Raw genomic sequence first — 12,165 nt, forward strand, 5'->3', positions numbered from 1 at the left:
AACATCCCTGCAGTGGACAGGGTCAACTATGCGCGCAGGCTCTACAAGGCCATGGGTGGTGGCGACTATGCTGCAGTCACTATCTCACGCCTAGTACATGGCCTTGACACCCGCTCCTGGGCATGTACAGGAAGTGCGCCCAATGATGTCACTGCTGAGACCCTCCTGGACCGACTCAAGGCATTCGAGACAGTCCACAAGATAACCCTACTTTCATATGGCAACAATGACCCAAAAGCCTGAGCGGCTTGGGTATCAGTTACACTATTGGGACAATAAATATGTTTAACTCTACTCAGGCCGCCCTGTGCCATTTTACGAAAATACCCGGTTTCCGCGCACATAATAAGCCAGCAATGGCTGTAGCCGACAATGGCGCTGCTGTCAGCCTGGTCACCATGGCTGCTGCCAAGCGGTTGAAGCTGCGTATCCGCACCAACTCGAGGCCAGACCTGTTCCCCATCTGGTCAGACAAGGCATACCAGAGCATTGGGCGGGCCACCGTCTGCCTGCAGGTCGAGGGTGGCCCAAAGTTCTGGGACGATGCAGTCGTTGTCGACATGAAGGTGCCATGGGAGCTGCTGGTGTCAAACCATGCCCAAGAGGGCCTGGGCATCCGCCTCATGACCCCAGCAATGCGCCGACGCCTTAAGGGCACAGAACGCACCCCTGACCACCCAGACAAACTTCCCGATGGTCCCCGTGCTGTACGCGACTCGGATTATGACACTATGCCAGACCCCACAGTGGCACAAGACCCGCAGATGTTCCCACTAATGGACGGCCCGCCTGATGCGCCCCCGATCAAGGAACCAGTTGTCTCACGCCCAATGCGGGCACGACTAGGCCTACCAACTGGCTATTTTGTTGAAGCGCGCGATGCCGACTTCCACAAGTGGGATGCACTGTATCCAGCAGTGACGACGGAAAATGTTGCTAGCCGCACAACGGATCAGTGCACCACGGACGAGCTCCACAAATCCCTGCTAAAGACCCTTATGACTGCTGCTGGCGCCCTACGTGAGTACCCGAGTGGCTGCCCGCCGCCAGCAGCCTATGCGCCCATCCGACCCCCAATGCGCACAAACGCGTGCCCCCTGTACACCGTCCAACACACACTCAGCGAGCCTGCTCACAAGGCCCGAAACTCTTTCGTTGCCAACCGGCTCAAGTATGGAATAGACGGTCCATCGGTTGCATTCGCCCAGGTCCCTGTGTTCTCCAAAGTTAAGCCGAACTCGACGGACAGGCGTGTGCTGTTCGACGACTCAGCAAACAACTCGTTACATATGCTGAGCGTTGGAATGCAGCTGCCGACGCCAGTCGAGCGCATTATGTTCCTGCGTGATGCCAAGCTGATCTCGTCAGTTGACATGGCATCGTTCTTTACGCAGCTGCGCCTGGCAGAGGACGTCGCAGACTTCTGGACCTATGACGGGGGCAGCGCAGGCAAGGTACGCAACCTACGCATGGTGCAGGGAAACTCCGAATCCCCTGCCATTGCCCAGGCCTTCCTGACCCATGTTCTGTCCGGCGTGCCAGAGCTGCGGCCACGTCTGATGGTCTACATTGATAATGTTTACCTAAAGTCGACCACCGGCAATGAGACTGATCACATCCACGATATAGGGCTGTTTGCTCGGTGTCTGGCCCGTGCGAATGTCACGATTAACATGTCCAAATCACTGTGGTGCGCGACTACAGGCGTAGAGATCTTGGGGCGTCGGTGGTCCGCCGACCGGACATGGCAGGCCTTTGACCACCGAGTGGAAACAATGCGAGCACTGGAGATGCCGACGACGGTCGCAGGCATCCGGCGTCTGTGCGGCGGCATTAACGCAATTGCAGAGCATATGGAATGGATCCAGATCATCCTAGCTCCCTTCTACCAGATGGTGGGCAAGACGCGGTTGACGAAAGACGACATCAGATCACTACAGGAGCCCTGGCATGCGCTTAAGCAGGCACTGCTCGACGTTCGACACCTCTACATACCCCCGCCTGGAGCACCGCTGGTACTGCGCACTGATGCTGCGGGCGCCGGTGTGGGTGCCGTGCTACTGGCCCAGCGCTCTGACGACCCTGAGGACCTGGCGCCGGTATGCTACTTCTCACGGGCATTTGGAGGCATGCAAGGGAGGAAACACTCAACCTGGCGCGAGGCGTGCGCTGTGTACGAAGCTGTGAAGCACTTCTATGCGTACCTTGATGGGTGTGCAAACTTGAGGATCGAAACGGACTGCGGCACGGTGGTCTCGCTGTTCGCGCACAAGACCACCAACGACGCCGACCCCCTGGCGCAATTCAAGCTTGGCCTCAGCGAGCTTGGCATAAAGAAGCACATGATCGTCCACCGCCCTGGAGAACTGCAGCAGACCGCCGACTGGCTATCACGCGCAAAAGAGTTCCTGCGCCCGCAAAAGAAAAAGACACTGGGCAATGTAGATGATGATGAGGTAAACACCCTTGTCAACCCAGCGACCGAGACAGTTGGGGGCGAGTATGTCTACACAATTGGCGCCATGGATTTCGAGGGCGACCAATTCACACGCGAATCAAATGGCGAGAGGGTGGCCTATTGCATCGGGGCCTTTGCAGCAGTAACCCCAATCGTCTATGCCAATGGCGACGAGCCCGACGCACTTCCCAACGGCGGCACCATGAGGAACAACCCCATGACCGCCGCTGCCCCCATGCAAACTATAGCGGCCCGTACACGCTCAGCCAACCGAGCGCAGACCATCCAGCAGACCAAGCCCCAGCGCAAGGCAAGCAACCCCGTCCTCGGCCAGGCCACAATGCCGCAGACGGCCCATACAACGCCCCCTGTGAGCGGGGCTCGTAAGCGCGGCAGGCCACGGCGTGAGGGACAGACCATCACTGCATCAACTTCACCCACACCCCCAGCAGACCTGCCTCGCAAGCGTGGCCGTCCCAGGCGTAAGCCAGTGGAGGCGCCAGCAGCAGCTACGGTGACTCCAGACGTACCACAGGCCAAATCCCCGGCAGCAGAGCCCCCAGTGGCGACGCGGCGTGGGCGCGGTAGACCCAGACGCAGTGCACAGACAACAGACATGGCACCCGAGCAGGAGCCGGCATTGCCGGTGGCGCTCAACACACCCGTCCGGCACAAGCGCGGCAGACTGAGGCATGCCGTACAGGGGGCAACAGTTACCCCCACCCCTGCGCCCGAGCCGACCCCTATGCCTGCACCTGACCCAGCTACTACCCTGCCCGTGGCGCCGACACCGGCATCCATGAGCCAGCAGTTCGCAAGAATCGCGTCTGCGCTAGAGGACTTACCGAATGTCGCGGACTTTCTGCACTGCCAGGATGACGATGCTGAGATCCAGTCCTGGATCAAGCTGTGCAAACAACGCGAGGCACTCAACGGTCCGACAACTCCCGAATACAATGTCGTCAGCAAGAAGGCCTTGCGTGACGGGCGATTGTACGCTCTGGCCCCCAGTGACACGCCCGGGCCAGTAGGCATGTGGGTGCCCATACTGACGCGTGAGGCGGCGCGAGACTTTGTACGCAAGGCACACCAGGCCCTGGCACACGCTGGGTACAAGCGGACCCTCGACTTCGTGCGCGAGCTGATTACATGTCCGGGCCTGGGCACAGTGGTAGAAAGTCTGACAAAGTGCTGTCACACCTGCCAGATGACAGCGATCCAGAAAAAGTCACACACACCCAAGATCATGTCGTACATTGCAAAGCCGCTCGAACATGTCTACATCGACTTGCTACACATTGGGGACAGAGGAGAAGCACCTCAGGATGCGTTAGTAGCAGTTGACAGTGCGAGCGGGTTCATGCAGATCTATGCAGTGGACGACACAACAACAGCAACACTCACCGATGTCCTTGAGAGCGAGTGGTTTGGCACCTACGGAAAGCCAAAATATCTCACGTCGGACAACGGCCCGCAGCTCGTGTCCCATGACTTTGAGGACTTCCTGAGCAGGGAGGGCGTGACGCACATCACAACCGCCCAGTACCATGCTCAGTCTGACTTGGCTGAGGCCGCAGTCAAGAAATTCAAGCAGTCATTGCGATGCTGTTTCACCGATCAGCCGGACGAGGAGGGCTGGACGCAGCACATCCCGCGCATTGTAGCTGCACACGCCTGTACGCGCTCGGAGGCCATCGCCAACACCCCGGCGGCAGTTTTCTTCGGCGAGCCTGCGGTGCGTGTAGCGACAGCATACGCCCAGTTCCCTGAGGGTGAGAGCCCCCCCAGTGAGGAGGAGATCACCGAGATGATACGTGAGCAAGCAGCTGAGCACCGCAAAATGGTCCGCCAGCGTGCCAACGCCAGGGACAACAGAGGCATCGACCCCATCTGGTTTGAGCCGGGTGAGTGGGTGACCTGCCGTGCACTCCCCAAGGCCAGCTCAGTGGCAGATCAGTTTGCACGCCGCCTGGGTCCGTTCCGAGTCGTGTCGCGGCACAAGACCTCCTACCACCTGGCCTATGCTGACGGCAAGCCCTTCCATCGCATTGTACCAGGCGACGCGATCACGCGGTACCACCATGGAGCCTCAGAACGGATCGCGGAGATCGCCCGCAGATCAGAGCCATCAGGCTCAGAGTGGACGGACTCAGAGTGGGCGACCAGCGAGTACGGGGACGGCGGCACGGGCCTCGGCGGGGGCAGCCCAGGGCCGTCGGCACCGCGCCCAAGAGCATACGCTCAAATGCCCGAAGCTAGGGCCCAAATGCTGATATCCCTCCCGTCGGACCCGGGCTACTCATGGCCGGAGACGCCGGCGGTTGGTTCCCCGCCCGAGTCACATGTACAGTTCATGGGCCAGGCCCACCCCAGGATATTCGCGCCCTGGCACCCAACCACACTCGAAGAGGAAGAGGAGGATGCCCCTCAAGTTGCTTTGGAGCCCGCACACATTAGGGTGGGACCATTCACACCACCCCCACAGTCGCCGGGCTCGCCGGACAGCATGGACAACAGCGAAGCAAGATCCTTCCTGACAGAGATCCGCCACCAGCCAGCAGGCAGACTAGAGGTCCCAACAGCCCAAGTGGTCGCTGAGGACGTATCCGAAATGGAGGATGATGGCGACGGCGACAGTACCGGGCCCTACGAGGGACTGCTTGCAAGAGCCGCTGAAGAGCCATATGTGGATGAGCATGACACTGAGAGTGAAGAAGAGGAAGAAGAAGAATACGTGAACGACAGCCGAGACGATAGTGAAGATGTGGCTGGCGGGGCTCTCGTTTCCGACGAGGACGGCAGCACAGCCCCAGAAGGCGAGGACGCTCAAGTCATGGGACACACGCGGGCCTACGATCAGGTGATTGTGACACGGCCCGCGGGTGCACTGCTGACCAGGAAACCGGCTCTGCCGACAGCTGAGATCGTGCCCGGCCGGCCGGTCAAGAGAAGTCGAGCGCTCACGGAGGCAGGCTCGGAGGGCGTGCAGCACCACCCGGATGGCCGGGAGGCACTGCCCATATATGACCAGTCACCCTCCCCCCCGAGCCGAGCCAGGCGGCTAAGGTCCGACGTATTCCACGAGCAGAATGAGACCGCCGCTGGCGACACTGGTCTTGACGTTTTTGTTGCGCAGACTGAAGATATGGAAGCAGATGTTGAGGTCGAGAACCGCGAAACAAGTTCCCACCTGCGCGCTGATCGATAGGACGCTAATTGGATAATGCAGGTGTAAATCAGGGAGGCATCACACTGATGCCCAAACATGCCCCCCATCCTGTAATGCACACGCATAAGCGTACACGCACGAAAACCACAACATCGACTTGCCAAGATACCGGTCTACTCGCAGAAGATCCAGTTCTCACCAACGGAGCGCACAATGGACAATGTGCACGACAAAGGCGACTGGGAACATATATAAGATGAGGCTGGCCCCTAGTAGTACTTTAGAAACATCAGTAATAAAACCTTTTATAAAATCACCCCTAACTTTTAACACTAGACAACTAGTGCTCCTCACACCCCCCTCTTACTATAACAATCTAATGTTACTTGACGCATAAAATTTTGAAAACAACTTTGCAACGAGATTATTATGTTTTCATTTATTTGCCTGGGATAGACTAATGAAAATGGATTTTGTAATTTTCAGACATTTATTGCGAAATTCCTGATTTTTAAGCGGGGGATTTTCAAAACCCATTTCCCCAGTTTTTTGTCTAAAATATCGGAAAGTCCAGATCTTTGAAGATGCGGGGAAGTATTTAGGGGTTGTGTCTGACTAGTTTTTTGGCTATGGATTAAGCATGACGTTTAACGACGTAATTATATATATCCAATTCTGTCGCTGCCACAACAAACACCGCTGCTGATTTCGTTGCAGCATCAGCCACAGCTGTTTCTGTTGTAAATAAACCGCCGACGACGCCGCATTTATTACTGACAATGCGTAGCAGAGTCGCGATCAGTGGATGCCTATTCGCCCACAATTTGCCGATATCATCCGGTGGGTAGGGGAGGAAAAGGGGTAGTCTAAGAGCAACATCTCCTGCAGAACCAGACAGAGGATACACGATGAGTTGGCCGCGCAGCAGCGGCAGAAACAGCAGCAGCAGGTAGCCGCAACATGCGTGAATATAACTCTGGCGGTAGAAAACCTTGCCAAATTGTATAACATGGCTTGCTCCAGTGCACAATGGAAAACTGCCTGCAAACCTTCAGGGCCGACAGAACCAAGGTCAAGGATGGTGAAAAAGTGCCATCAGGCAGGCGGAAGCGGAATCATGACACGACTGCAGTGCTAAACTTTTGCATCATTATTAATGCCCTGCTTAAAGGTGAGCGGTCTCCCCATTTTTCATGCAAAAAGGCATCGTTAGAGTTGGCTGAGGCCGAGTGAGTCTACAGCAACACCCGAGACTTTGCCCAAGCCAAAGCTCAAGACCAAGCGTGTGCGCAAGAATCCATTTGCCCCTGCTTCTTCTCTTCAAAAGAGGCAGCGAACTGATTAATATTGTCAACCATAGTGATCTATTGCCATTAGTTTCTAAACACTTTAGATTTCTAGTCAATCTGGGGGAAGGATGTCGCTTTGTAGGATACTTGTAGCCTTGTTCTTTTCTTATAGTGTAGACGCAGCGTATATGCAAATTCAACTTGAAGTAAAATATGAGGCAAAATTAATGGATGTGTGATTTAATTTGTCGATCATATTTTTTTTTGCATTTTTCACCACGGTGAATTAGATCAAAAATATATCGGTGTGGATAATAATTTTTTATTTGTAAATTTTGTTTGTTTTCGTTTCCTTAACCGTTCTCTTTATTTAAATTTAACGTCATTACTATACTATCACAAGTTCAAATGGACAGCAACAGTACGAGTGGCGTCGAGCACATTCTTTTGGAGAACAAGATCGTGTCGACGGAGGATCTGACACGGGCGCTGCGATCAACCTCACTGGGTCTTTCACAGCGAGTTAGTCTAGCACGTGCCGTATTTGACAGCAGCAAGCACAGTGATATAGGAGGCAAAGTCACACGTCTGAGCAATATTTTGGTTCGCAAGAACGAGCTGCTGGCAGAATGGATATTTTCAATAATGCTTCGTGAGCTCAAAGCTTCCAAAAGCGGCAAACAGGAGTCGTACGTTCTTTACCGAGATTCCGAAGGAATCGACTTTCTTGGCAGGATCCTTGAGAATATTGCGGATACGGGTGAGCTGGACGTCCGCGCAGTGCTACAGGGACCAGTGATGGCACTGTTTACTGGGGCGTTTGCTAGTGAATTCTTGAGCGCCGAATATGCAGCAGCTGTGGCCAGGCTCTGGAAGGTGGTTTTTGAGCGGGCAGTTGATGGCGCAGAGGTTGTCGCGGCACAGGCAGATCAGTTGGCGCAGTTGAATGCGCTGGTCATTGGTCACTACCTCCGGGAAACCAAACAGGACACCCGGCTGTGGCTGCAGTTTATGGTTGGCTCCATAGCCTCGGCAATGCGCGCGAGCTGCGAGACCACGCTGAATGCACGCAAGACATTTGCTCTCTTTGACAAGGAACTCCTGCCACTGGTGCTTCGGCTTCTGGGTACTGTCCCTGCAGCAGCAACAATTGAGGAGAATAAGATGGTAGGATCTGTTTTGGACATGATTCAGGCGGGTCTGTTCCATCCCGACAGCATGGTACGGTTTGCGGCAACCCTAGGGCAGAGCATTGCCAGTAAGCGGGTGGACGAGGGAGCCGATTCACAGTATGTAGATCAGGCCATGGATATTATCGTGCGGTCCATAACCGAGGGCGATGAGCGCGTGGAGTGTGCGGTGGCGCTGCCTCACATGCTTCAGCGGTACCTGAGCGCCTTGGCCATGCTGTGTGCCGAGACACGCGGGCGGGTGACCACCTCAGTTGGAGCAGCGGCGATTGCGGCCAGCCCCGTGGTGGTCAGCTCTGCAGAGGCCGGTGGATCGAGCCTGGCGATGTTCCTCTGGCTTTACGCACGCCTATTTGACATGTACGCCAAGCTCGCCGACGTGCGCATCCTGCGGGCTATCAACAGCCTGGTGCGCGTGTACTTTACAGATGCGTGCTTTGGCACCACGGCTGCGGGCAGTGGGTCAGTGGGTGACGTGCACGAGCGCCAGGCCGAGGCCCTGCACGCGTGGCTGAAGGACGTCGTCTCTCCAGTGTTTGCCCGTTCGGCAACATCGGAAGTCCAAGGAGAGGAGCTCGTGTTGGCGCTCGAGGGCGTGCGGCTAGCTCTGGATGCTGCGCCCGAGGTCGCTTGCGTGCTGGACACAGGCGTCTTTCATGCGCTGACATTGGCTGTGTCTGTGCCCGATGAGGCTGTCACTACTGGAGCTGATCTTTTGCGCAACATGGTGGCCACGCTGGCACGCGCGCGACAGCTCGACACGCTGATTGCGCACCTGGCCAAGGCCAGCGCAGAGACAGTTCGTCCTGGGGCTGTCAATTTGCTCGCCTCGGCTGACTTCCAGCGCACGCTGGCCGGTGCCATTGTGCAGACCATGCCCTTTGCGCAGGTGCGCGCGACGCTCGACACGCTGGCTGACGCCATCAGCGGGGCATCGGCCGCAGACAGCGGGCGCAAGCGGCGGCGACTGAGCAGCAAACATGGCTATAAGCAGTCGGTCAGCAGCAGTGGAGTTTCCGACATCGTTGTGGCCATGATGGCAAACTTTGTGATGGCTGGCACGGCGCTGGCAACTGCTGCGTCGGAGCAGCAGCGTGTGCAGTTTGGCGCAGCGCTAGAGGCAAAGCACGAAGCGCTGACCCAAGCACTTACCGAGACCGGTAGCACATGGGAGGGGCTGCTGATACACTACGCATTGGTCGAGGGGGGCGCTCGCATCGGCGGGTCAGAGGACTGGCTGGCCGTAAACATGAACCCACAGCACGTGCTGGCGAACGTCCTGCCGCAGGGCTCGGATGATTGTCGCACGGGCGCACTGTCGATGCTTGTGGCATTTCAGGCAGCCGCACACTGGGCGGCTACATCGACAGAAAGGAACGGTCAAGGCGATGCCACCGTGCGCCAGATGGTGTCCGCAGCATTGGCCAATATCCATGCTGTGGGCGCATGGGGCGCGTGGGACGGCCAAGCGCACACCATAAGCGTCGAGAATAGCGGACGCGCGCAGTGGCAGCTGCTGTCTGCTCGTCTGGAGATTGCGTGCGAGTACGCCGACGCTGCAACCATTGCGGCCATTGCGCGCCGCGTTGTCGAGCAGGCGGCGGCCGGGGATTATACGTTACTGGCAGACGCGGGCTTTTTTGAGATTGCCCGCTTGCGCACTGCCATGGCGCCTGCTGCCGCTGCATATGCTGCAGAGCTCTGGGCATCCAAGCAGCCGCGTTCTGACGCTTTGCTGCCAGCCGGCCCAGCGCAGGTGGCGATTGACGCAGTCCTTGCCAGCAGGCCCAAAGCAAAATCCGTTTCAACCATGGACGACGCCTCGCCCTGGATTGGCCTGCTGCGCGCACTGCTTCGCTTCCCGACCGTCTATTGGCCCGCTGACCAGCACTCTGCGTTGGTCGCCCTTGCCCTAGCTGCTGACCGCCGCGTTGCGGCTGCGCTGCAGACATCTAGCGCGCAGGCGGCTGTTCGTGTGCTGGCGCGCACGCTGCTCGAGCGGCTGCTAGCCCACCACCCGGCCACCGTGTCCTTGCTTGTTCCGCATGCCACTGTCTGTGCAGATCATTGGGCTGCTGCTACCGGAGAGCACGAGGCCCGCGCATCGCGCCGTCTGCTACGTCTGACCGCCAGCGCCCTGGCTCAGAGCGCCGGGGCCTCAGAGCAAGCCGATGCGGCCTGCCTCCGCCTGTGCACGCACCTGCTCAAACGCTTGGAGCCTGCCGCCGAGGGCTTCCTGCTTGTGCTCGACGCGCTGGACGCTGTGGCGCGCGCCGCCGCCAAGCTGCACCGCAGCGGGGTTAGCGCGTGGAAAAAGTGGGTAAAGTCGTCGATCAAGGTCGTGCAGCGTGACGTCCTTTCCTTCATTGACTCGCTGCCCGAGGGCCTAGTTGACGATAGGCATGCGATACATAGCCTCGGCGTGCTCGTCTGCCTCGACCGTCTCCTTGCCGCTCTTGATGGCTCTAAGGACAGCTGCACAAAGTACGCAACCGCCGTGGTTTTGCGCACCACTGAGGCCCTGGGCACTATTGCTGCCCGGGCACTGTCCTCGTCGTCGACTTTTGCAATGGGACTTGTGCTGCACGCTGTTCATCGGTCTTTGGAAATTCCGCAGGGAGCCGCTCACACGCTGCTGGCCCTGCTGGCCCGCCTGCTCGCCCGCTACCACCGCTCGTCTGGCACGTCGGTTCCACTGGTGCTCCAGTCTCTGGCCGCCTGCATCATTGATTCGAGCAATGGCGCTGTATCTGACAGTGAGGACGAGTCGAGCATGTCGGACTTTGTCACTGTCCGTGGTCTGGAGCCCCTGCTGCGACACAAGCTTGACGCGCAGTCCTTCGAAACCTCACTCGTCACGTTTTTGCGCTTGCCCACCAGCATCAATGCTGTTGCAGGTGCCCCTGTTGATCCGAGCGTCCGCGGCCTGCCCAAGCTGCTTCAGGCATACATACACACGGGATACCGCCACTCCGACTCTGTGGCCAAGCGCAAGTCTGTGCAGCGGCGTCTGGGCGACATCCTTGTTACGCTCCACACGGGCCTTCGCACGGGCATGCCAGTGCCCGATGTGCTCGATGTCGTGGGAGACCTGGTGTTGGAGCCTTTCATGCGCTTTACCATGTACGATATCTCTGAGTGCCTGTCCATCCTCTCTACCACTCTGATGTTGCCCCAAAAGCCAGCCGACGATCTGGATGCGCTGTATCGGTCTATTTGCCGTATCCTGGGCTCCGTCATCCGCCACCACACCAACCACGTTTTGGGATCCATTTCTATCCTCACCACGCTGCTGCGCTCGCTCATGCACGCCTTTGTTGCGCCTGCCGTACCCCGAGTTCTAATGTCCAACGCCACGCAGTGTGCGTCGGATATGACTCCCTGGATCATCTCGCATGCTCCCCTGTCGCCCGCATGTGCCGAGTCCTACAGTCGCGTGCTCAACGATCTCGTTCGTTCGCGTCGCACTGCAGGGCCTTCGTCATCGGCGCCGTCGGCAGACCTGGTCAAACTCACTCGCGGAACCAACGCTGCTGGTGTGTCCACCGTGCTCAGTCTCTTTGCTCCCCACGTGCTGGCTGAGTACTGCATTATTCAGGGCGGTGGCGCGCTCTCCGCTGTCATTCACCGCGCACCCGGAGTTGGTGTTCATAGTGGTGCCGACGCCTTTGCGTTCAAGGGTCTTTCGTGGCGGCCGTCACTTGTTATCAATGCAGACCAAGAGGGCGGTATTTCCTTGGCTGCCCAGAAGATGAGCGCTCGCGGCATCATCTCTTCTCCGGCTCTGCGTGAGGCACTGCTTCCCGGATGGCATGCCCTACTGGATATCATGACCGAGGCCGATAGATCTGCCCTGCTGGCCCTGCTGGCCGCTTCCGGCTCTGCCACAACCGACTCACGTTCATTCGGGGCCACGGGATACGGCGGCACCTCCGTCTTTGGGCCCGATCGCCATGGCGGAGCCCACGAGGTCTTGAAGTCTCTTTACCAGACATACCTTGACTTTTACAAGTACAAGGGCGAGGTTTGAGCATAAACGTATATTTAATGGATTTTTAT

The 12,165-nt window shown here is 57.7% G+C and overlaps 1 protein-coding gene across 1 annotated transcript; it reads left to right on the forward strand.

Annotated features, from left to right (window-relative positions):
• The first annotated feature begins 7,148 nt into the window (after nt 1-7,148).
• On the forward strand, nt 7,149-12,165 carry BX661DRAFT_175976 (uncharacterized protein). Its single transcript, XM_051534224.1, has one exon. It carries the CDS (start codon nt 7,325-7,327, stop codon nt 12,134-12,136), a length of 4,812 nt encoding a protein of 1,603 aa, XP_051395416.1. The 5' UTR covers nt 7,149-7,324; the 3' UTR covers nt 12,137-12,165.

This window comes from Kickxella alabastrina, assembly GCF_025024165.1.
Source record: "Kickxella alabastrina strain RSA 675 chromosome Unknown BX661scaffold_1, whole genome shotgun sequence".
Classification (NCBI taxonomy): Eukaryota; Fungi; Kickxellomycota; class Kickxellomycetes; order Kickxellales; family Kickxellaceae; genus Kickxella; species Kickxella alabastrina.